Source organism: Coregonus lavaretus (assembly GCF_964263955.1).
Source record: "Coregonus lavaretus genome assembly, chromosome: 31".
Taxonomy (NCBI): domain Eukaryota; kingdom Metazoa; phylum Chordata; class Actinopteri; order Salmoniformes; family Salmonidae; genus Coregonus; species Coregonus lavaretus.
Window position 1 is genome coordinate 8279390 of NC_140018.1, and position 27132 is coordinate 8306521.

General features: G+C 45.3%; 1 protein-coding gene across 1 annotated transcript in view; it reads right to left on the bottom strand.

Moving 5' to 3' along the window:
* Nucleotides 1-3232: 3232 nt before the first annotated feature.
* LOC311106756 (myelin transcription factor 1-like protein) overlaps nt 3233-27132 on the bottom strand; it is a gene marked incomplete at both ends in the record, with an annotated part of 45143 nt that continues 21243 nt past the window's right edge. Inside the window, 12 exons of the mRNA XM_084149151.1 lie at nt 3233-3373; nt 14367-14429; nt 15468-15611; nt 15879-15982; nt 16101-16192; nt 16325-16546; nt 17121-17219; nt 18818-18880; nt 19331-19399; nt 19989-20137; nt 22882-23115; nt 26067-26347. Coding sequence (XP_084005277.1) covers nt 3233-3373; nt 14367-14429; nt 15468-15611; nt 15879-15982; nt 16101-16192; nt 16325-16546; nt 17121-17219; nt 18818-18880; nt 19331-19399; nt 19989-20137; nt 22882-23115; nt 26067-26347 — 1661 coding nt within the window. The remainder of the gene's footprint in view (nt 3374-14366; nt 14430-15467; nt 15612-15878; nt 15983-16100; nt 16193-16324; nt 16547-17120; nt 17220-18817; nt 18881-19330; nt 19400-19988; nt 20138-22881; nt 23116-26066; nt 26348-27132) is intronic.

The window sequence follows — 27132 nt, forward strand, 5'->3', positions numbered from 1 at the left end:
AAAGGGCATTATCCTAATTTTCACAATTTCACAGTATTATTCCAAACTTATAGTGTGGAAATATATATGAAACACAGGAAAATCATGTTTTTGACTGCACTGGCCCTTTAAGTACTATGAATACATTTACTAAGGGTGTCTCCAAGAAAGTGATTGTAATTTACTCATGAAATTGTCATCAATCATAGAAACGATAATAAATCATGGACCACTATTACCAATATCACTGTTGTTAGTTAGCATTCTCGGCTGTTATAATGGATATCAATCGATTGTTGTTAACCAATATATCCACTTTTAGGACTTAATCAAAGAGCAATCTATAGCTCATGTCATGTGTTGTGGCTCAGACACATAGATGCATGATCGCAAAGACATTTCAACTGAACAAGTGCAATACAGTGAGGGAAAAAAGTATTTGATCCCCTGCTGATTTTGTATGTTTGCCCACTGACAAAGAAATGATCAGTCTATAATTTTAATGGTACGTTTATTTGAACAGTGAGAGACAGAATAACAACAACAAAAATCCAGGAAAACGCATGTAAAAAATGTTATAAATTTATTAGCATTTTAATTAGGGAAATAAGTATTTGACCCCCTCTCAATCAGAAAGATTTCTGGCTCCCAGGTGTCTTTTATACAGGTAATGAGCTGAGATCAGGAGCACGCTCTCAAAGGAAGTGCTCCTAATCTCAGTTTGTTACCTGTATAAAAGACACCTGTCCACAGAAGCAATCAATCAATCAGATTCCAAACTCTCCACCATGGCCAAGACCAAAGAGCTCTCCAAGGATGTCAGGGACAAGATTGTAGACCTATACAAGGCTGGAATGGGCTACAAGACCATCGCCAAGCAGCTTGGTGAGAAGGTGACAACAGTTGGTGCGATTATTCGCAAATGGAAGAAACATAAAATAACTGTCAATCTCCCTCGGCCTGGGGCTCCATGCAAGATCTCACCTCATGGAGTTGCAATGATCATGAGAACAGTGAGGAATCAGCCCAGAACTACACGGGAGGATCTTGTCAATGATCTCAAGGCAGCTGGGACCATAGTCACCATGAAAACAATTGGTAACACACTACGCCGTGAAGGACTGAAATCCTGCAGTGCCCGCAAGGTCCCCCTGCTCAAGAAAGCACATATACAGGCCCGTCTGAAGTTTGCCAATGAACATCTGAATGATTCAGAGGAGAACTGGGTGAAAGTGTTGTGGTCAGATGAGACCAAAATCGAGCTCTTTGGCATCAACTCAACTCGCCGTGTTTGGAGGAGGAGGAATGCTGCCTATGACCCCAAGAACACCATCCCCACCATCAAACATGGAGGTGGAAACATTATGCTTTGGGGGTGTTTTTCTGCTAAGGGGACAGGACAACTTCACCGCATCAAAGGGACGATGGACATGGCCATGTACCTTCAAATCTTGGGTGAGAACCTCCTTCCCTCAGCCAGGGCATTGAAAATGGGTCGTGGATGGGTATTCCAGCATAACAATGACCCAAAACACACGGCCAAGGCAACAAAGGAGTGGCTCAAGAAGAAGCACATTAAGGTGCTGGAGTGGCCTAGCCAGTCTCCAGATCTTAATCCCATAGAAAATCTGTGGATGGAGCTGAAGGTTCGAGTTGCCAAACGTCAGCCTCGAAACCTTAATGACTTGGAGAAGATTTGCAAAGAGGAGTGGGACAAAATCCCTCCTGAGATGTGTGCAAACCTGGTGGCCAACTACAAGAAACATCTGACCTCTGTGATTGCCAACAAGGGTTTTGCCACCAAGTACTAAGTCATGTTTTGCAGAGGGGTCAAATACTTATTTCCTTCATTAAAATGCAAATCAATTTATAACATTTCTGACATGCCTTTTTCTGGATTTTGTTGTTGTTATTCTGTCTCTCACTGTTCAAATAAACCTACCTTTAAAATTATAGACTGATCATGTCTTTGTCAGTGGGCAAACGTACAAAATCAGCAGGGGATCAATACTTTTTTCCCTCACTGTAATATACTATGATTAATGAATGACGTTGACCCTGTAAATCCAACACATCAATCAGCCTTTATAAAGATAACTTTTCTACAAAATCTCTGACTATCAATTTGAGCTTTCAAGTACCTCTTTAAGTTTAAATCAAAACATGGAAACAAAGATGTCCCTGTGCAAAATGTAACATGAAAGAACGAAACTCATAAACTCATCCATCGTTCATTTAGGAACTGATCTCCCCATTTTGAATTCCTAAAACATGATTGTATTAAAAGATTTATACAAAACTTAATACATTTACATTGTTAGTAAAAAGATTTTTATCAGCTCTGTTCTAATTTTATTTATAAGAAATTGCATATACCCAAACTTTTTTTTATATAGATTGCATCCCATATCTAAACAAGTGATGTAATCATTGTTATACCAAGGTCCTACTAAGTATTCAATAAGATAAAAATAAATTAGTAATGCTAGATTGTCTCCTATACATTTTCCATAGCCATTGGTCGTTGGACATCTCGCTCTGTGTTTTTAACAACACAGATTACTAAGACTTTTTATTTCTAACCTAATGAAGTATAGTCCATTCTAGGTTATGGGAGTTGCACCAGTTAGTAGTTTCCGTGTCATGATGTTTAAAATGTGTCATATTTATACATGGTTTCTTCTTAAACTTGATTTAAACACAGACATTATTATTAGTGTTCACACAGACCACAGAGTTTTTCAAACATTGTAACAAAAACTCAATACATTTAAATCCATTAAACAATCTTCACACCAAAGGTCTTTTTAGTTTTCTATGACATACTTAGAGAAAAGCTGATTGGTCCTCACATCACATCTGGCTCCCAACCCGTGGCACTCAGTTTTGTTCTTTTTATCAATACACATTAAAATAATGAATGATACAAGCTTACAATTAATAAATACATATACACTAAAATGTGCATACATTAGCAGCTATATACAGTACATCACATTATATTAGGTCATATGAAAATTTACAAAACGTGAATGTTCTTTGAAACTTTTGCCATTGGGAACTATTTTTTAAAAGCAAGGCAAAACAAAACAACAATGGAGCTCTGAGCATTACAGCGTAATAAATAAAAGAAATACTATGGTAAATTACAGCAGCAAAAAACAGAATCCATTCTCTCTTTTGACTTTTATTTGTTGCTTTAACATAATTTGATTTGGCCTCAGACCGGTCCTTTTGGCCAGAAGATAGGGTACTACACTTGGATGCCTTGCACTGCTTGTTTGATGTTCTCCAATAGGGCCTTGTTCTCTGGACTCTGGTATTGGTCCTGATGGGTGTACATGTCTGTCAAAGTACTCACATAAGTGTCAAAGTTTTGTTCATTCATTGGCTCCTGTGAGGGAAAAAGGCACCAATAAGGACAATTGTACATAGTGTACGTTCAGCAGTCAGATTCAGTATGATTTCATTGTGATGATCAATCCATTTGGTTTTCAGAGAGACAGAGACGAGGGAAATTGAAATCGGGAAATGAAAATCGGTCAGGGAGGGACATTAACAGCTGCAAACATTGTCAGGACAGTATGGTGGGGGTTGTATTAACACAGTATGGTGGGGGTTGTATTAACACAGTATGGTGGGGGTTGTACTAACACAGTATGGTGGGGGTTGTACTAACACAGGATGGTGGGGGTTGTATTAACACAGTATGGTGGGGGTTGTACTAACACAGTATGGTGGGGGTTGTACTAACACAGTATGGTGGGGGTTGTATTAACACAGTATGGTGGGGGTTGTATTAACACAGTATGGTGGGGGTTGTACTAACACAGTATGGTGGGGGTTGTACTAACACAGTGTGGTGGGGGTTGTACTAACACAGTATGGTGGGGGTTGTACTAACACAGTATGGTGGGGGTTGTATTAACACAGTATGGTGGGGGTTGTACTAACACAGTATGGTGGGGGTTGTACTAACACAGTGTGGTGGGGGTTGTATTAACACAGTATGGTGGGGGTTGTACTAACACAGTATGGTGGGGGTTGTATTAACACAGTATGGTGGGGGTTGTACTAACACAGTAGGGTGGGGGTTGTACTAACACAGTATGATGGGGGTTGTACTAACACAGTATGGTGGGGGTTGTATTAACACAGTATGGTGGGGGTTGTATTAACACAGTATGGTGGGGGTTGTACTAACACAGTATGGTGGGGGTTGTACTAACACAGTGTGGTGGGGGTTGTACTAACACAGTATGGTGGGGGTTGTACTAACACAGTATGATGGGGGTTGTACTAACACAGTATGATGGGGGTTGTATTAACACAGTATGGTGGGGTTGTATTAACACAGTATGGTGGGGGTTGTACTAACACAGTATGGTGGGGGTTGTGTTAACACAGTATGGTGGGGGTTGTATTAACACAGTATGGTGGGGGTTGTACTAACACAGTATGGTGGGGGTTGTACTAACACAGTATGGTGGGGGTTGTACTAACACAGTATGATGGGGTTGTACTAACACAGTATGGTGGGGGTTGTACTAACACAGTATGGTGGGGGTTGTATTAACACAGTATGGTGGGGGTTGTACTAACACAGTATGATGGGGGTTGTACTAACACAGTATGGTGGGGGTTGTACTAACACAGAATGGTGGGGGTTGTACTAACACAGTATGGTGGGGGTTGTACTAACACAGTATGGTGGGGGTTGTACTAACACAGTATGGTGGGGGTTGTATTAACACAGTATGGTGGGGGTTGTATTAACACAGTATGGTGGGGGTTGTACTAACACAGTGTGGTGGGGGTTGTATTAACACAGTGTGGTGGGGGTTGTATTAACACAGTATGGTGGGGGTTGTATTAACACAGTATGGTGGGGGTTGTATTAACACAGTATGGTGGGGGTTGTACTAACACAGTATGGTGGGGGTTGTACTAACACAGTATGATGGGGGTTGTACTAACACAGTATGGTGGGGGTTGTACTAACACAGTATGGTGGGGGTTGTATTAACACAGTATGGTGGGGGTTGTACTAACACAGTGTGGTGGGGGTTGTATTAACACAGTATGGTGGGGGTTGTACTAACACAGTATGGTGGGGGTTGTACTAACACAGTATGGTGGGGGTTGTATTAACACAGTATGGTGGGGGTTGTACTAACACAGTATGGTGGGGGTTGTACTAACACAGTATGGTGGGGGTTGTATTAACACAGTATGGTGGGGGTTGTACTAACACAGTATGGTGGGGGTTGTACTAACACAGTATGGTGGGGGTTGTACTAACACAGTATGGTGGGGGTTGTATTAACACAGTATGGTGGGGGTTGTACTAACACAGTATGGTGGGGGTTGTACTAACACAGTATGGTGGGGGTTGTACTAACACAGTGTGGTGGGGGTTGTATTAACACAGTATGGTGGGGGTTGTGTTAACACAGTATGGTGGGGGTTGTACTAACACAGTATGGTGGGGGTTGTATTAACACAGTATGGTTGGGGTTGTACTAACACAGTATGATGGGGGTTGTACTAACACAGTATGGTGGGGGTTGTACTAACACAGTATGGTGGGGGTTGTACTAACACAGTATGGTGGGGGTTGTACTAACACAGTATGGTGGGGGTTGTACTAACACAGTATGGTGGGGGTTGTACTAACACAGTATGGTGGGGGTTGTACTAACACAGTATGGTGGGGGTTGTGTTAACACAGTATGGTGGGGGTTGTACTAACACAGTGTGGTGGGGGTTGTACTAACACAGTATGGTGGGGGTTGTGTTAACACAGTATGGTGGGGGTTGTATTAACACAGTATGATGGGGTTGTACTAACACAGTGTGGTGGGGGTTGTACTAACACAGTATGGTGGGGGTTGTACTAACACAGTGTGGTGGGGGTTGTACTAACACAGTATGGTGGGGGTTGTGTTAACACAGTATGGTGGGGGTTGTATTAACACAGTATGGTGGGGGTTGTATTAACACAGTATGGTGGGGGTTGTACTAACACAGTGTGGTGGGGGTTGTATTAACACAGTATGGTGGGGGTTGTATTAACACAGTATGGTGGGGGTTGTATTAACACAGTATGGTGGGGGTTGTACTAACACAGTATGGTGGGGGTTGTACTAACACAGTATGGTGGGGGTTGTACTAACACAGTATGGTGGGGGTTGTACTAACACAGTATGGTGGGGGTTGTATTAACACAGTATGGTGGGGGTTGTACTAACACAGTATGGTGGGGGTTGTGTTAACACAGTATGGTGGGGGTTGTACTAACACAGTATGGTGGGGGTTGTATTAACACAGTATGGTTGGGGTTGTACTAACACAGTATGATGGGGGTTGTACTAACACAGTATGGTGGGAGTTGTACTAACACAGTATGGTGGGGGTTGTACTAACACAGTATGGTGGGGGTTGTACTAACACAGTATGGTGGGGGTTGTACTAACACAGTATGGTGGGGGTTGTACTAACACAGTATGGTGGGGGTTGTACTAACACAGTATGGTGGGGGTTGTGTTAACACAGTATGGTGGGGGTTGTACTAACACAGTGTGGTGGGGGTTGTACTAACACAGTATGGTGGGGGTTGTACTAACACAGTATGGTGGGGGTTGTACTAACACAGTATGGTGGGGGTTGTACTAACACAGTATGGTGGGGGTTGTACTAACACAGTATGATGGGGGTTGTACTAACACAGTATGGTGGGGGTTGTATTAACACAGTATGGTGGGGGTTGTACTAACACAGTATGGTGGGGGTTGTACTAACACAGTATGGTGGGGGTTGTACTAACACAGTATGGTGGGGGTTGTACTAACACAGTATGGTGGGGGTTGTACTAACACAGTATGGTGGGGGTTGTACTAAGTGTGTATATACAATAATTTCATAAAATCTAACCATGTACATAGTCATATATACAGTAGAGTTGACCGAATGCAACTCCAAAACATGCAAAGTCAGTGTAGATTGATTTGAGCAACTCATAGAAGATAAATGGTTGATGCTTAGCTTATGCAGCCAAAACGATGATATCACATAAATAAATTAGCTAATGTGACGTGGGAGTTGTGGGCGCCATTTCTCAGACAGGAAGACACAATGTAACAGGAACAGGAGAAGACAAAGAGACATTGAATATGTAATAGCGGACTGAACCAACTTGGTCATTGTCACGGATCCACCCGGTACTGCTGCTCATTCCATTCACCAGTTCCGGAGGTCTACGTCACCGGCTTTCTAGGCGTCACTGACATGGATCATTACTACCAACCCCGGACTGTCTTGTCTCATTACGCACACCTGGTTCCCATTCCCCCTGATTAGTATGTGTATATACAGTTGAAGTCGGAGGTTTATATACACCTTAGCCAAATACATTTCAACTCAGTTTTTCACAATTCCTGACATTTAATACTAGTACAAATTCACTGTCTTAGGTCAGTTAGGATCACCACTTTATTTTAAGAATGTGAAATGTCAGAATAATAGTATAGAGAATGATTTATTTCAGCTTTTATTTCTTTCATCACATTCCCAGTGGGTCAGAAGTTTACATGCAATCAATTAGTATTTGGTAGCATTGCCTTTAAATGGTTTAACTTGGGTCAAACGTTTAGGGTAGTCTTCCACAAGCTTCCCACAATAAGTTGGGTGAATTTTGGCCCATTCCTCTTGACAGAGCTGGTGTAACGGAGTCAGGATTGTAGGCCTCCTTGCTTGCACATGCTTTTTCAGTTCTGCCCACACATGTTCTATAGGATTGAGGTCAGGGCTTTGTGATGGCCACTCCAATACCTTGACTTTGTTGTCCTTAAGCCATTTTGCCACAACTTTGGAAGTATGCTTGGGGTCATTGTCCATTTGGAAGACCCATTTTGCGACCAAGCTTTAACTTCCTGACTGATGTCTTGAGATGTTGTTTCAATATATCCACATTACTTTCCTTCTTCATGATGCCATCTATTTTGTGAAGTGCACCAGTCCCTCCTGCAGCAAAGCACCCCCACAGCATGATGCTGCCACCCCCGTGCTTCACGGTTGGGATGGTGTTCTTCGGCTTGCAAGCTCCCCCTTTTTCCTCCAAACATAACGATGGTCATTATGGCCAAACAGTTCTATTTATTTTAATCAGACCAGAGGACATTTCTCCAAAAAGTACGATCTTTGTCCCCATGTGCAGTTGCAAACCGTAGTCTGGCTTTTTCATGGCGGTTTTGGAGCAGTGGCTTCTTCCTTGCCGAGCGGCCTTTCAGGTTATGTCGTATTGGACTCGTTTTACTGTGGATATAGATAATTTTGTACCTGTTTCCTCCAGCATCTTTACAAGGTCCTTTGCTGTTGTTCTGGAATTGATTTGCACTTTTTGCACCAAATTATGTTCATCTCTAGGAGACAGAACGCGTCTCCTTCCTGAGCAGTATGACGGCTGCGTGGTCCCATGGTGTTTATACTTGCTTACTATTGTTTGTACAGATGAATGTGGTACCTTCAGGCGTTTGGAAATTGAACCAGACTTGTGGAGGTCTACAATTTTTTTCTGAGGTCTTGGCTGATTTCTTTAGATTTTCCCATGATGTCAAGCAAAGAGGCACTGCGTTTGAAGGTGGGCCTTGAAATTCATCCACAGGCACACCTCCAATTGACTCAAATGATGTCATTTAGCCTATCAGAAGCTTCTAAAGCCATGACATATTTTTCTAGAATTTTCCAAGATGTTTAAAGGCACAGTCAACTTAGTGTATGTAAACTTCTGACCCACTGGAATTGTGATATAGTGAATTATAAGTGAAATAATCTGTCAGTAAACAATTGTTGGAAAAATTACTTGTGTCATGCACAAAGTAGATGTTCTAACTGATTTGCCAAAACTATAGTTAGTTAACAAGAAATTTGTGGAGTGGTTGAAAAACGGGTTTTAATGACTCCAACCTAAGTGTATGTAAACTTCCGACTTCAACTGTATGTGCCCTCTGTTCCCCATTGTCCTTATCGATTATTGTCCCATGTCCGTTGGTCTCGTGAGTACCGTGAGTACCGTGTATTGTGCTCTTGGTATGACGGGTCTCATCCCGTGTATTGTTTAGAGGTTTACACCTCGTTATTTTGTTTGGGTTACATCCCTGTGTGTATATATACAGTGGCTTGCGAAAGTATTCACGCCCCTTGGCATTTTTCCTATTTTGTTGCCTTACAACCTGGAATTAAAATGGATTTTTTGGGGGGTTTGTATCATTTGATTTACACAACATGCCTACCACTTTGAAGATGCAAAATATTTTTTTGTGTGAAACAAACAAGAAATAAGACAAAAAAACTGAACTTGAGCGTGCATAACTATTCACCCCCCCCAAAGTCAATGCTTTGTAGAGCCACCTTTTGTAGCAATTTGTGACACTCTGGCTCTATGGACTTTGAGAATTGAGCCAGGGTTGTTCATTTTCATGTGTTTGGGTGTATTTCATTTGGTGGTGTTGGGGATGGGTGAGTTTCATTTTGTTTGTATGTAGTGTGATTGGTTAATGACTCCCAATCGGAGGTAACGAGTGTCAGCTGTCGGCTCGTTATCTCTGATTGGGAGCCATATATATTCTGTGTGTTTTCACCTTTGTTTTGTGGGTTATTGTTTCTGTGTTGCTGTTAGTGTGTTTCAGTATTTTGAACTTCACGTATCGTCATTTGTTGTTTTCTTCGTGGTTGCTTTAATTAATAAAGTCATCATGTTCACTCGCAACGCTGCGCATTGGTCCGCTCCTTTAGACGATCGTGACAGAATAACCCACCACAAAAGGACCAAGCAGCGTAACAAGCGTGTCCAGGAGCCGAGGGTCTGGACATGGGAAGAGTTATTGGACGGAAAGGATCCTTGGGCACAACCGGGAGAATATCGCCTCCCTCGTGAAGAGCTGGAGGCAGCCAAAGCCGAGAGGAGGTGGTACGAGGAGGCAGCGCGAAGGCAAGGCTGGAAGCCCGTGGAAGAGAGGCAACCCCAAGAAATTTTTGGGGGGGGGCACATGGCTTGGGCAGCTGGGCAGCAGGAGGCTGCCACAGGGAGAAAAGGAGAGAAGGCTAACGGAGTACGGGAGCCATTGGCGAGTGGAAGGAGGGAAGTTGTTGTGGCACGGCATGAGAGACTGAAGTGTGTTACCAGTCCGGTCCGGCCCGTTCCTGATCCGCAGTTAAGGCCATTGGTGTGTGTTCCCGGTATGGACCGGCCTGTTCCTACTCCACGCACCAGGTCCACGATGTGCGTCGCCAGCCGGCCAGAGTCTGCCGTCTGCCCTAGGGCGTCTGAACTGCCCGTCTGCCAAGCGCTGCATAAGCCGCCCGTCTGTACTGAGCCTGCAAAGCCGTCCGTCTGCCAGGAGCCTTCAGAGCCTTCCGCCAGACAGGAGCCGCTAGAGCCATCCGCCAGACAGAATCATACACCTGCTATGGAATCAGCAGGAGCCGACGCAGCCCATACTAGACTGGAAGCTCGGGTTCGGGACCAGAAAGAGCAGCTCCTGCGGATGGGAGCCGCCCTGCTGGAGGTGATGACTGCAATCCGAGGCTGGGGTCCGCCTCCACCGCCAGCCTCCCAGCCAGCACCATCAGCCAGCCATGGGCAGCCAGATCCGTCAGCCAGCCATGAGCAGCCAGATCCGTCAGCCAGCCATGGGCAGCCAGATCCGTCAGCCAGCCATGAGCAGCCAGATCCGTCAGCCAGCCATGAGCAGCCAGATCCGTCAGCCAGCCATGAGCAGCCAGACCCGTCAGCCAGCCATGAGCAGCCAGACCCGTCAGCCAGCCATGAGCAGCCAGATCCGTCAGCCAGCCATGAGCAGCCAGATCCGTCAGCCAGCCATGAGCAGCCAGATCCGTCAGCCAGCCATGAGCAGCCAGATCCGTCAGCCAGCCATGAGCAGCCAGATCCGTCAGCCAGCCATGAGCAGCCAGATCCGTCAGCCAGCCATGAGCAGCCAGATCCTTCAGCCAGCCATGAGCAGCCAGATCCGTCAGCCAGCCATGAGCAGCCAGATCCGTCAGCCAGCCATGAGCAGCCAGATCCGTCAGCCAGCCATGAGCAGCCAGATCCGTCAGCCAGCCATGAGCAGCCAGATCCGTCAGCCAGCCATGAGCAGCCAGATCCGTCAGCCAGCCATGAGCAGCCAGATCCGTCAGCCAGCCATGAGCAGCCAGATCCGTTCGCCAGCCATGAGCAGCCAGATCCGTCAGCCAGCCATGAGCAGCCAGATCCGTCAGCCAGCCATGAGCAGCCAGATCCGTCAGCCAGCCATGAGCAGCCAGATCCGTCAGCCAGCCATGAGCAGCCAGATCCGTCAGCCAGCCATGAGCAGCCAGATCCGTCAGCCAGCCATGAGCAGCCAGATCCGTCAGCCAGCCATGAGCAGCCAGATCCGTTAGCCAGCCATGAGCAGCCAGATCCGTCAGCCAGCCATGAGCAGCCAGATCCGTCAGCCAGCCATGAGCAGCCAGATCCGTCAGCCAGCCAGGATCCGCCAGAGCCGTCCAGCCAGGATCCGCCAGAGCCGTCTAGCCAGGATCCGCCAGAGCCGTCCAGCCAGGATCCGCCAGAGCCGTCCAGCCAGGATCCGCCAGAGCCGTCTAGCCAGGATCCGCCAGAGCCGTCCAGCCAGGATCCGCCAGAGCCGTCCAGCCAGGGTCCGCCAGAGCCGTCCAGCCAGGGTCCGCCAGAGCCGTCCAGCCTGGATCCGCCAGAGCCGTCCCGCCGGGATCCGCCAGAGCCGTCCAGCCGGGATCCGCCAGAGCCGTCTAGCCGGGATCCGCCAGAGCCGTCCAGCCGGGATCCGCCAGAGCCGTCCAGCCAGGATCCGCCAGAGCCGTCCCGCCAGGATCCGCCAGAGCCGTCCCGCCAGGATCCGCCAGAGCCGTCCAGCCAGGATCCGCCAGAGCCGTCCAGCCAGGATCCGCCAGAGCCGTCCAGCCAGGATCCGCCAGAGCCGTCCAGCCTGGATCCGCCAGAGCCGTCCCGCCAGGATCCGCCAGAGCCGTCCCGCCAGGATCCGCCAGAGCCGTCCCGCCAGGATCCGCCAGAGCCAGCCAGCCAGGATCCGCCATCTAGTCAGGTGATGCCCCTTAGTCCGGTGCTGCCCCTGAGTCCGGTGCCGCCCCTTAGCCCGGTGCTGCCCCTTAGTCCTGTACTGCCCTTTAGTCCGGTACTGCCCCGTAGTCCGGTGCAGCCCCTTAGTCCGGTGCTGTCCCTTAGCCCGGTGCTGCCCCTTATCCCGGTGCTGCCCCTTATCCCGGTGCTGCCCCTTAGGCCGATGCTGCCCCTTAGTCCGGTGTTGCCCCTTAGTCCAGGTGGGGTTAGTTGGAGGGTGGTCATTGGGAGGAGGCTACCGAAGCAGGTTGTGACTGTGGTGGGGTGGGGATCACGACCGGGGCCAGAGCCGCCACCATGGACAGACGCCCACCCAGACCCTCCCCTAGTCCTGATGTTGGTGCGCCCGGAGTTCGCACCTTTAGGGGGGGGTACTGTGACACTCTGGCTCTATGGACTTTGAGAATTGAGCCAGGGTTGTTCATTTTCATGTGTTTGGGTGTATTTCATTTGGTGGTGTTGGGGATGGGTGAGTTTCATTTTGTTTGTATGTAGTGTGATTGGTTAATGACTCCCAATCGGAGGTAACGAGTGTCAGCTGTCGGCTCGTTATCTCTGATTGGGAGCCATATATATTCTGTGTGTTTTCACCTTTGTTTTGTGGGTTATTGTTTCTGTGTTGCTGTTAGTGTGTTTCAGTATTTTGAACTTCACGTATCGTCATTTGTTGTTTTCTTCGTGGTTGCTTTAATTAATAAAGTCATCATGTTCACTCGCAACGCTGCGCATTGGTCCGCTCCTTTAGACGATCGTGACACAATTACAGCTGCAAGTCTCTTGGGGTATGTCTCTATAAGCTTGACACATCTAGCCACTGGGATTTTTGCCTATTCTTCAAGACAAAACTGCTCCAGCTCCTTCAAGTTGGATGGGTTCCGCTGGTGTACAACAATCTTTATGTCATACCACAGATTCTCAATTGGATTGAGTTCTGGGCTTTGACTAGGCCATTCCAAGATATTTAAATGTTTCCCCTTAAACCACTCAAGTGTTGCTTTAGCAATATGCTTAGGGCCATTGTCCTGCTGGAAGGTGAACCTCCGTCCCAGTCTCAAATCTCTGGAAGACTGAAACAAGTTTCCCTCAAGTATTTACCTGTATTTAGCGCCATCCATCATTCCTTCAATTCTGACCAGTTTCCCAGTCCCTGCCAATGAAAAACATCCCCACAGCATGATGCTGTCACCACCATGCTTCACTGTGGGGATGGTGTTCTCGGGGTGATGAGAGGTGTTGGGTTTGCGCCAGACATAGCGTTTTCCTTGATGGCCAAATAGCTCAATTTTAGTCTCATCTGACCAGAGTACCTTCTTCCATATGTTTGGGGAGTCTCCCACATGCCTTTTGGTGAACACCAAACGTGTTAGCTTATTTTTTTTTTTAAGCAATAGCTTTTTACTGGCCACTCTTCCGTAAAGCCCAGCTCTGTGGAGTGTACGCCTTAAAGTGGTCCTATGGACAGATACTCCAATCTCTGCTGTGGAACTTTGCAGCTCATTCAGGGTTATCTTTGGTCTCTGATGCCTCTCTGATTAATGCCCTCCTTGCCTGGTCCGTGAGTTTTGGTGGGCGGCCCTCTCTTGGCAGGTTTGTTGTGGTGCCATATTCTTTCAATTTTTTAATAATGGATTTAATGGTGCTCCGTGGGATGTTCAAAGTTTCAGATATTTTTTTATAACCCAACCCTGATCTGTACTTCTCCACAACTTTGTCCCTGACTTGTTTGGAGAGCTCCTTGGTCTTCATGTTGCCACTATTTTGTGTATGTCCATTACATGAAATCCAAATAAAAATCCATTTAAATTACAGGTTGTAATGCAACAAAATAGGAAAAACGCCAAGGGGGATAAATACTTTTGCAAGGCACTGTATATACGTGTTTGTTTTGGGCTTCGTCCCCGTCGTTGTTCATGACGTAACTTGTGTTGGGTGGAGAAAATAAAACCCCTATTACGTATTCCTGCGCCTGTCTTCAAATGCTTATACAACGTGACGGTCATTGACTGTAACTGGGTTATAATACTGTTTAAATATGTCTCGTTGTGTTACTCCAACATGACCACTGCCTTATGTCATGGGGCACTTGAATCATAGTATAACGCAGCAACATGTATGGATAATTGTGATGCATACACACCACAGAGAGAGTGTTCTTGAGTATAGGAGGAACACTAAAGGGAGGAAGGAGAATTAAAGGATAATAATTACACTATGAAAAGGAATCTCTTACTCTGTGGGGCATCTGTAAACAGCAGCTATGTTTAACTGGGGCCTCTTTCTGTGGCATCGGTTTCTACAGGAAGAGGTGTAAAGAGAATAGAGATAGAATTCTATTAGCCTGCTGTACAAAAGGGAGCAACATTCTAGCCTGGTCGCAGATCTTTTTGTGCTGTCTTTCTAATAGCTATTGTCATATCATGACATTTGGCATACCAATAACTATATCAATTAGCTGTGGCACAAACAGATGTGGCTCCACACTAGCAAAATGCGTTATAACCCTACTAAAACGTGATCCCCTCGCATGAATGTGTGGCGAACAGGGAGCCATATTCAGAGGGAGGGATTTCAGTTGTTAATAAGCAACTTTGGTGCATTTTAGATCAGGCAGTATCCAATCAGCCCTGTTCGTCTTCATACACAAGAGCTGCTATTGGATAATACAGGCACATGACACATCAAGGCAGCCATGATTTTTTCTTAACTGAAACCAAGCAGCTTTTGGGTGGGGGGGGGGGGTCATTAGTCATTACTAGTCTGTAAGGGAAGTGTTGTAGCACAGAAGCACATGAACTGCTGAAAAAACAAGTGACAAACAGAAAGAAGCAGATGAGGAAACTCAACTATGTCATCCGCCCTTATGTCAGTAACTCTCTGCAGTGATTTTTCCAGCATTACATAACATGTATATTTTCATATGTTTCAAGTGTTCCATTTCAGGCGTCAGCGAACAATCACTATGGAGATAAACATATCCAATTTGGTAGAATGAGTGGAATAAGACAATATCATGATATGACCATGTCTTGTTTTAACTCGGTTACACTAGCTCTGACTTTGCTGATAGCTACTTTATTGAGGGAAAATGTACTTACTATGACTGAGATATGTGGTTGTCCCACCTAGCTATCTTAAGATAAATGCACTAACTGTAAGTCGCTCTGGATAAGAGCTTCTACTAAATCAAATCAAATGTATTTATAAAGCCCCTTTTACATCAGCAGATGTCACAAAGTACTTATACAGAAAATGTAAATGAAGCTTAGATCATGAATTGATACAGTGCTTGTCCGACAGTAACTGTTAAAGGCTAAGTTGTGATGGTACGTACCATATGTGGGAGCTGGATATTAGCTAAGCTGTTGATGAGAGAGTGGCTGAGGTTGGCTAGCTCGTGCAGTAGGGCGTCATTCTGCTGCTCAATCACTTTGTTCTCCTCCTCTATGGACTTCAGGTTAGTCTCCATAGTGGTGATCTGGGAAAGGAGAGAGAGACATTGAATTTAGTTGAACCACTGTGATATTCGGTTTGACAACAGAGGGTTTTGACTGACACTGAGGCACTTCCTAATATTCATGCCGTATTCTTATCACAGGTACTTGGGGGGATGAAACATCAACATCTAAGCTTTAATCCAGCAACCTGTTTCAATATTTTTCCCAAACTCAGCATGACTTACTGCCCTATAATAAATAATGAATAATAATGAATGAATCTCAAATGAATAATGAATTAATCTTACTTGTGTCCTAAGTTTAATCATGTCTGATTCCACTTGATTGTTCGATTCGTTTAGATCTTTGATTTCTTCATCCAGCTGTTTGATTTCCTCGTCATTTTCTATTCCTAGAAGAAAGGAAACATGAAATAAAATGTAAGATTTGATTAAGCTTGAATATTTTTTAGAGTAAACCAACTACTGGCCTAGTCAAAGGTTCCTGCTGGTATTACAGTGTTAGCTGACCTTTGCTTGCCCGTTGCTTGATTGTCAACATTTCTACCCCAGTCATTCTGGCTTTCTTCATGGCTGAGGTGGCACGGGGACAGCCGGAGAGACTGGTGAATAAAATCACATGACATGACTCCAACCCTGGTCTCAAGCACATTATTTACATACTTTCTCTGGTACTTGGTTACATTTATACACAGTTGCTCGTGTACAACACAACCGTGCAGAGCCACACCTACCTCCGATGTGTCAGGAAGCTCCCACTGACATGTCCCGATCCATCGCAGCCCGGGGTTGGGCACGACATGCCATCTGTCTTCCCGGACTTCCATGCAAACTGGGAGCCATTAACGTAGCCGTCCTTCTGCCGTTTGGCCGCAAGGGGGCAGCCTGATGCACTGCGGTGGGACGCGTACTTCCCCGTCACATGACCCTGTCCGTCGCAGCCTGGGACGGGACACCTGCGTAGAGGAGGGGTCACAACCTCGCTCACCTCACCTGCAGCACACCTGCCCCTGGTAACTGTGATTCACACAGTGAAATTACTAGAAAAATATTGGCTACTCTAATGAAAACAGTCCCCAGGTTATAACATTTCCCCGTGATTCTACATTGATATGTCCTACAGAGTGACATTTGTGCTGATTAGAATTAGCTCAGCGTGTCTGGGGACCGCTTCACTCTGGCAGTGGGGAGATCAGTGTTAATTATGATTGCAATGTTAATGATGATGGTAGATCCAGTGAACCTCGCAGGGATATAGGTGGCAGCAACAGTTGTGTAGAGATTGGGAGGTGATTGCTGAAAGGACGCAGAGTGAACTGTAGATGATTTGCGGCAAGGTCATATACACTTAACATTATGGCACTACTTTACCAAATGCCAGAATTGTCTGAAAGATAACCTTTACTGTACTGTCCCCACTAGGTGTACTACACTGGCTGTAGGGAAATATGAGGTGAAATACAGGACTATGGCTTCAAGAGAATATGTTATCAAGATACGATACACTATCCATCCGTTCCAAAGCCACACCTGATTGGCTCCTGGTCGTCCTTGTCCTCCTTGCTGTGCAGTATCTTGATCCCGCTCTTCTTGGCCCGTGGACAGCCTGACAGACTAGAAGGGAAAGGTCTTGTGCAGTTCACTACCATCTTAAGAGTATGATTACAACATCAGTGCATTTGCAGTTCATCACTTCTCAGAATGGTACATCTGTAACGTTAGTATGAAGTATTTCAAGACAAACCATGTAGCCTATAGACCTCTTTCTGTGTTTACAAACAGTGCCGCACTAGGGCGATGTGTGCAAGTTTGTGGCAGAACAAGGGGGAGTTCTTATAGAACACCAGCATAAAAAGCCTCTATTTACATTTTGCAGACGCTCTTATCCAGACCGACTTACAGGAGCAATTAGGGTTAAGTGCCTTGCTCAAGGGCACATCAACAGATTTTTGACCTAGTCGGCTCGGGGATTAGAACCAGCGACCTTTCGGTTACTGGCACAACACTCTTAACCACTAAGCTACCTGCTGCCCTATGTGGCTTATGAGTGCATTTCACACTACTTTTGGATTATAATTGGATTTTAAGGCTCGTATGAATGTCCTGCTTAATATAATGTTTGTGTCATCATTGTAAATCAACTGCATTATACTTAAAAAACACTTAAACTTCAACCAGTAAAATGGCTCTTTGGCTAGCTTTTGCTACAGCCTATATCAATGAGCGTTAACATTCTAGCTAACAACTGCTGCATCCAAAATAGTTATTTTGCAAAGATCACAACCAAATGTAATCTTAGCGACTGTTCAAGCAAGAATCAAAACATAATTGTGAGCGTATGAGAACCCAAAAAAGTTATGTTGTTTAGAAGTAATAAAAACTTAAATCTAAGCTATGTTGAATGGGCGCAGATGGCGATGGCTTTCTTACTGCCGCCAAGAGTCGCGCGCATCTGTGTGTGTGACGTCAGTGTGTCGTGTACTGGAAAGGGTCTATACAAAGACAATTATAGACAGTAATAAATGACTATCAGAGCTTAGTGGAACTGAAAACAAGTCTAAACAATCCACTCACCAATCCAGCTGTCAGGTTTACAAAATATGTCATATACACTGAGTGTACAAAACATTAGGACATCCATGACATAGACTGACCAGGTGAAAGCTATGATCTCTTATTGATGTCACTTGTTAAATCCACTTCAATCAGTGTAGATGAAGGGGAGGAGACAGGTTAAAGTAGGATTTTTAAGCCTTGAGACAATTGAGACATGGATTGTGTATGTGTGCCATTCAGAAGGTGAATGGGCAAGACAAAATATTTAAGTGCCTTTGAACGGGGTATGGTAGTAGGTGCCAGGCACACCGGTTCGAGTGTGTCAAGAACTGCAACGCTGCTGGGTTTTTCACGCTCAACAGTTTCCCGTGTGTATCAAGAATGGTCCACCACCCAAAGGACATCCAGACAACTTGACACAACTGTGGGAAGTGTTGGAGTCAACATGGGCTAGCATCCCTGTGGAACGCTTTCAGCACCTTGTAGAGTCCATGCCCTGACACATTGAGGCTGTTCTGAGGGCAAAAGAAGGTGAAACATTAGGTATTCCTAATGTTTTGTACACTCAGTGTATATGTATCTACTAGCATCGCACTGCACTACAATCTGAAGTGTTGGGGGCTGCTGAATATACTGCATGGCTTTTGTCATTATGATGGGGTGCAAGTTACCTCCTGTGAGAGGTGTAGTTCCCAGTGATATGTCCAGACCCGTCACATCCTGGAGTGGGACACCTGGGACAGAGAGGGGACAAGGAGAGTGACTACAGGGGACAGGGTAATACCAAAGCTGACAGCATTGACACTATCAGGCTATTGGTCTATCAGGCTATTGGTCTATCAGGCCATTGGTCTATGAGGCTATTGGTCTATCAGGCTATTGGTCTATCAGGCCATTGGTCTATCAGGCTATTGGTCTATCAGGCTATTGGTCTATGAGGCTATTGGTCTATCAGGCTATTGGTCTGTCAGACTATTGGTCTATCAGGCTATTGGTATAAGGCTATTGGTCTATCAGGCTATTGGTATAAGGTTATTGGTCTATCAGGCTATTGATCTATCAGGCTATTGGTCTACCAGGCTATTGATCAATCAGGCTATTGGTCTGCTGTAAAACTAGAGATTAAAATATAAAACTTACAAGGGTCAATATCAGAGACATTTATGAAATAAGGTTCTGCTTACTTGAGGTCTTGCGCATTGGTCGTCATCATACTGCAGATGCTTTTGTCAGCTAGCTGGTAGCTGGAGAGACTAGAGAACACACAAGCACAGAAGGATGACAGTAGATAACACAATGATAACATTAGATTCAGCGGCACAACTTTCACTGGGGACGGGGGAAATGTCCCCACCACATTCTGAAATTGCATTTTTGTCCCCCCTCCAGTTTTATCATTGGAATGTGATACAAAAAAACGAGGCAACAGTGTGCTTTAGGACCATGCGGATGCCTCCGAGCGGTCGGGTAGGCTGTTTATCCGACTGGATTAAAAATATATATATGCATATTTATGTCCCCCCCACTTCTAAAACCAAAGTTGCGTCCCTGATTAGATTACCCACAATAATAACATTAGATTACCCACAATGATAACATTAGATTACCCACAATGATAACATTAGATTACCCACAATGATAACATTAGATTACCCACAATGATAACATTAGATTACCCACAATGATAACATTAGATTACCCACAATGATAACATTAGATTACCCACAATGATAACATTAGATTACCCACAATGATGACATTAGATGAGGAAAATGGTCCCTAGGTAAAGGTATAAAGACTGTAAAGTAACGAGGGGATGAGAAAATAATGTTTTGGCCTTACGTGATGAGCTCCTTCTTGCCCTCCTTGCAGGGGGTGTACTTGTGTTTTGGGCTGGGCGTGGTCACGTCCCCTCCGTAGTGCTGCTCATCCAGAAGGTCCTGGAACGGATCCAGGTGGTCCGCCTGGTGGAGGGATAAAAGAAAGGAAGACTACATCATGTCATCATGTAGCCTGTGACCATAGATTCATATTACACGTCCTGCATGACTCATTTCATTACATGATTACAATTCAAATGCACATCCCATCTCTCCACTTAACCTCTGTGCTAATGCCCCACTGGAAATGTTTCATCCATGCTTGATTAGCAAGCCCAAAAACACTTATGCTTAACTTATGCTTTTTAATCGGACACTGCAAATGTATCAATTTACTGCATGTTTTGCTTTGCGTAATATCAAAGATTCAGAGTACAACGTGTAAGGATAGCCTATCAGGCATTAATCATATGGTCCTCTGTAGCTCATCTGGTAGAGCACGGCGCTTGTAACGCCAAGCTAGTGGGTTCGATCCCCAGGACCACCCATACACAAAAAAAATAAAAATGTATGCACGCATGACTGTAAGTCACTTTGGATAAAAGCATCTGCTAAATGGCATATTATTATTATATATATGATGTTGCAGATCCTTAATGTATCTCACCCACAGGAGGCTTCTGAGAGGAGGACGGCTCATATTAATGGCTGGAACAGAGTAAATGGAATGGCATCAAAAACATGGAAACCATTAATACCATTCCATTTATTCTGCTCCAGTCATTTCCACGAGCCCATCCTCCCCAATTAAGGTGCAACCAACCTCCTGTGATCTCACAAAGCATGAATCCACAATAGGGTGCTTCACTGAGTCATTGGGTGAATCTCAATTGTATTTCCTTGATTCCTCGTCTCCTCTTCTGCTCTAATGTGTTTTGAGAAGGAGACTAGAAGGCAGGGTGTGAGGAATCAAGGAAAAACAATTAAGATTCACCCATTAAATCAATGCAGTACCAGCAGCATCCACTAAATGTCACTAAAATACTATCAGTGGATACTGGATACCCCCCACCCTCCCTTTCCCCTGGATGAGCCAAATCAAATCACCATTACCTGCATAGCCGTGGGAAGTTGTTTGGAGGTGGGGGTGTTGCGATGTTTTTGCAAGAAAAAAATTGCCTGCGCTGAAGATGTCTATATCAGTCTGCTAATACAGGACTAGCAAAGGGCCAGTGCACTACTTTTGTGAAAACATTTAAACTAAATGTTTACCAGCATTTGTAACGTGAGTCTGATAATTATCTGTACAAAACAGTTAATCTAATAATACTTGTGGAATATGAAAATACTTGCTTGATATATGTTTTCCAGTTTCTTGAAATACTTTGCAAATGCAACTTATTTCTATGTGAAAACTGAAATGGTCTATTCATTCCTTTTCAGCAGACACTCTGATCAAGAGCAACTTACAGTAGTGATTGCATACTGGTCCCCCGTGGGAATCGAACCAACAACCCTAGCATTGCAAGCACCATGCTCTATCAACTGAGCCACATCATCACAAACCACTTGATGTCTCAATGTACTCAATTACTGCATTGTGCGTTGTTTTTCTTCACGGTGATGGAAAGTCTGCAGGTACAAACCTAGATGACCAGCCTATGTACAATACAGTAATGTACATTTACAGTAAGTGGTTAGTAAGGATGGTCAATTAATACAGCACAAAAAGTGGTTGTTTTCCATGTTACTCGATCAAGAAAAATCTTTAATTTGATGTGGATGTTTTGTGTCTTAACTTTGCACCTTTTGATGTAAATATTTGAGGACAGGGTTTAGTTCTTTCTGGATACCATTAGAATGACAATCGCAGAGAAAGGGACAGAGCAACAACTCTTACAGAAAGGGACAGGGCAACAACTCTTACAGAAAGGGACAGGGCAACAACTCTTACAGAAAGGGACAGGGCAACAACTCTTACAGAAAGGGCCAGAGCAACAACTCTTACAGAAAGGGACAGAGCAACAACTCTTACAGAAAGGGACAGAGCAACAACTCTTACAGAAAGGGACAGAGCAACAACTCTTACAGAAAGGGACAGAGCAACAACTCTTACAGAAAGGGACAGAGCAACAACTCTTACAGAAAGGGACAGAGCAACAACTCTTACAAAAAGGGACAGAGCAACAACTCTTACAGAAAGGGACAGAGCAACAACTCTTACAGAAAGGGAGAGAGCAACAACTCTTACAGAAAGGGACAGGGCAACAACGCTTACAGAAAGGGACAGAGCAACAACTCTTACAGAAAGGGACAGAGCAACAACTCTTACAGAAAGCGACAGGGCAACAACTCTTACAGAAAGGGACAGGGCAACAACTCTTACAGAAAGGGACAGAGCAACAACTCTTACAGAAAGGGACAGAGCAACAACTCTTACAATTCCAACTATTGAATCCTGCAAGATACTGTTCTTAATTATACAACTACCATTTTTGCAAAAGCAGAGGTGCTGAAAAAATGTTTTTGCCCGAGCTAGAGAAGTCTATATCGGTCTGCTAATACTAGTAAAGGCCCAGTGCACTACTTTTGTGAAGAAATATATTTACAAAATATATATATATTTTCTATTAATATATATTTTATTATTGTGATTTTTCAGGGGGTGCTGCAGCACCCTCAGCACTCCTACTTCCTGAGGCTATGGTTACCTGTGTTCTGTCTATGGCTCATTAGGGAATATTGAACGCTCTCAGGGAGTAAAATATGTTCTGAATAAACCATCTTTGAATTGTGTCTCCACTGTAAGAGACCATTGAAATAAAATAGAGCACCACTCTGTTCAATAGATTAGAATTTTGAACAAAATAAAAGTATGACTACAATACCCATAATGCTGCGGTCCTTCCCCATACCTCTTTGTGATCGTCGTCTGTGATGCGCTTGATCTTGGTGTAGTCCACGGGTAGGTCCCAGCATTCAGCCTCGCTCATCTGGTAGCAGCGGCTGCTGTTGAGCAGGGCCTGGCGCTGGGTGGACATGGGCTGCAGGGGCGTCAGCACCGTGCCACCCCCCTCCGGACCCCCCGGCTGGCCCCGGCTCACACTCAGGTCCAGGGTACTGTTGTCATCCATGTCCCCATCAGGACACTGTCAGAGAGAGAGATATGGAGGGATTGAGGGAGGGAGGGAGGGAGGGGCAGATCAAATTAAAGAAGGAGGAGAAGAGAGCAAGGGAGCACAGTAAATAGATTATAGGAGGGAAAGAGGAGATGAGAAGCAGAGAGACAGAGGAGAGGGTTGAGAGAGGAACAAAGCAGAGAGAGAGGAAAGGGTTGAGAGAGGGACAAAGCAGAGAGACAGAGGAGAGGGTTGAGAGAGGGACAAAGCAGAGAGACAGAGGAGAGAGTTGAGAGAGGGACAAAGCAGAGAGACAGAGGAGAGGGTGAGAGAGGGACAAAGCAGAGAGACAGAGGAGAGAGTTGAGAGAGGGACAAAGCAGAGAGACAGAGGAGAGAGTTGAGAGAGGGACAAAGCAGAGAGACAGAGGAGAGGGTGAGAGAGGGACAAAGCAGAGAGACAGAGGAGAGGGTGAGAGAGGGACAAAGCAGAGAGACAGAGGAGAGAGTTGAGAGAGGGACAAAGCAGAGAGACAGAGGAGAGAGTTGAGAGAGGGACAAAGCAGAGAGACAGAGGAGAGGGTTGAGAGAGGGACAAATCAGAGAGACAGAGGAGAGGGTGAGAGAGGGACAAAGCAGAGAGACAGAGGAGAGGGTTGAGAGAGGGACAAATCAGAGAGACAGAGGAGAGGGTTGAGAGAGGGACAAAGCAGAGAGACAGAGGAGAGGGACAAAGCAGAGAGACAGAGAGAGGGTAGAGAGAGGGACAAAGCAGAGAGACAGAGGAGAGGGACAAAGCAGAGAGACAGAGAGAGGGTTGAGAGAGGGACAAAGCAGAGAGACAGAGGAGAGGGTGAGAGAGGGACAAAGCAGAGAGACAGAGCGAGAAGGGGAGACTAATTATTCCTCCTCCTTGGCCCAATCTGCAGCCCACACTGTGGTGGAGAGGAGATGAATGTACAGAACAGGGAATATCTCCGCGGCGCTCTGATGTTGATGATGATGATAGTGATGATGATGGTGATGATGATGATGATGATGATAATGGTGATGAAGAGGATGATGAGGATGATGGTGATGGTGGTGATGGTGCACAAAGAGAGGGACTGCCACAGAGCAAGAACATGTCCTCACAGAGAGGTCACTCTCTCTCACTCTGTCACCTCCACAAAGGGGCATGAACACAAGAGAGAGACATGGGTGAGAGAGCGAGCGAGCGAGAGGCAACTGAAACGCTCATCGATCCATTCCAGGCTGTCTGAAAAAGCCAAGGGCTCCAGTCCATTGCGTCCACAGTGCATATCTTTGTCCCACAGCCTCAGATGCTGTACTGCTCTCATGGCCGTGCCTGGCCCTCCACAGTGTAATAAATAGGACACATAATCACAGGATGCTAGGCCAGACTGCATTATTCTGTGATAAGCAAAGCAGCAAAGCCTAAATCAAGTGGCATAGAAAGGTATCTGACACCTACCCTTCTGGATGAGGGCTCTGACTCATTGCTGACTGGATCAGACAAGGGCCCAACTTTCACTTGCACTGACTCAGGGTGACAGTAAGGAAGATATAATATCCTTATTTTATCTGAGATATAATGCAAATGTAGTCTAATAGATTGAAAGAGCAATAAAGAAAGCATGAAAGATAGGGGAAATAAATAGACAAAGGGATGGGGTGGAGAGAGAGAGAGAGAGATAAAGAGAGAGAGAGAGAAGGTATGATAGAGAGAGACAGAGAGAGAAGGTGTCGTAGAGAGAGAGAGAGAGAGAGAGAGAGAGAGAGAGAAGGTGTAGTAGAGACAGAGAGAGAGAGAGAGAGAGAGAAGGTGTAGTAGAGAGAGACAGAGAGAGAGAGAGAGAAGGTGTCGTAGAGAGAGATAGAGATAGAGAGAGAGAGAGAGAGGTGTAGTAGCGAGAGAGAGAGAGAAGGTGTAGTAGCGAGAGAGAGAGAGAGAGAGAAGGTGTGGTTGACAGAGAGAGAAGGTGTAGCAGAGAGAGAGAGAGAGAGAGAGAGAGAGAGAGAGAGAGAGAGAGAGAAGGTGTGGTTGACAGAGAAATAAGTTGTAGTAGAAAGAGAGAGAGGTGTGGTTGACAGAGAGAGAGAAGGTGTAGTAGAGAGAGAGAGAGAGGTGTGGTTGACAGCAAGAGAAGGTGTAGTAGCGAGAGAGAGAGAAGGTGTGGTTGACAGAGAAAGAAGGTGTAGTAGAGAGAGAGAGAGAGAGAGAGAGAGAGAGAGAGAGAGAGAGAAGGTGTGGTTGACAGAGAGAGAAGGTGTAGTAGAGAGAGGAGAGAGAGAGAGAGAGAGAGAGAGAGAAGGTGTGGTTGACAGAGAGAGAGAAGGTGTAGTAGAGAGAGAGAGAAAGAGAGAGAGAGAGAGAGATAAGGTGTGGTTGACAGAGAGAGAGAAGGTGTAGTGGAGAGAGAGAGAGAGAACCTGTCCTTGACAGAGAGAGAGAAGGTGTAGTAGAGAGAGAGAGAGAGAGAGAGAGAGAGAGAGAGAGAGGAGAGAGAGAGAGAGAGAGAGAGAGAGAGAGAGAGAGAGAGAGAGAGAGAGAGAGAGAGAGAGAAGGTGTGGTGACAGAGAGAGAGAAGGTGTAGTAGAGAGAGAGAAAGAGAGAGAGAGAGAGATAAGGTGTGGTTGACAGAGAGAGAGAAGGTGTAGTGGAGAGAGAGAGAGAGAGAACCTGTCCTTGACAGAGAGAGAGAAGGTGTAGTAGAGTGAGAGAGAGAGAGAGAGAGAGAGAGAGAGAGAGAGAGAGAGAGAGAGAGAGAGAGAGAGAGAGAGAAGAGAGAGAGAGAGAGAGAGAGAGAGAGAGAGAGAGAGAGAGAGAGAGAGGGAGAGAGAGGGAGAGAGAGAGAGAGGAGAGAGAGAGAAAGAGAGAGAGAGAGCGTGACATAACAGCAAAGCAGCGCCCAAGAGGCGGAGCTCAAGCCTGCTGGGTGAGTGTGGGTGAGCATGAGTCTGGGCAGTAGCTCTCCCTACCTGGGAGAGGAGGTCCTGGGGCTTGCCTCCCAGGCCATGAGGCATCTCCCTGCAGCGCGTGGACAGGTTGAGAATGGCCGTGGCGGCCATGTGGGCAGCCTCCATGTCGTGTGTGTAGTCGAAGCTGCTCTTACTGCAGGTGCTGCTGGCGCTGCTGCCGCCCCCTCCCCCTCCCCCTCCGCAGCTCAGACTGCTGCTGCTGGGAGCGTATCTGCTTGTCGTGCTGCTGGGAGCGTAGCTGCTTGTCGTGCTGCTGGCTGGGCTCTTACAGTAGCGCTTGGCTGCAGGGAGGGAGCACAGTGGACAGTTCATACACAACATACAGAACACACATACAGAACACACATACAGAACAGAACATACAGAACACACATACAGAATACATACAGAACACAACATACAGAACACACATACAGAACACATACAGAACACAACATAAAGAACACAATATACAGAACAGAACATACAGAACACACATACAGATACAGAACACACATACAGAACACATACAGAACACAACATAAAGAACACAACATACAGAACACAACATACAGAACACAACATACAGAACACATACAGAACACAACATAAAGAACACAACATACAGAACACACCATAAAGAACACACCATACAGAACACACCATACAGAACACAACATAAAGAACACAACATAAAGAACACAACATACAGAACATGTATACAGTAACACACAATGATGACACCGAAGCAGAAGGCCAGATTTTGGCCCCAAAAAGGAACAATATGAAATATAGAGAAATAGAAAGAGAGATGTATAGAAAGACATGACATATACAAACATTTAGAGGATAGATAGATAGATAGATAGATAGATAGATAGATAGATAGATAGATAGATAGATAGATAGATAGATAGATAGATAGATAGATAGATAGATAGATAGATAGATAGATAGATAGATAGATAGATAGATAGATAGATAGATAGATAGATAGATAGATAGATAGATAGATAGATAGATAGATAGATAGATAGATAGATAGATAGATAGATAGATAGATAGATAGATAGATAGATAGATAGAT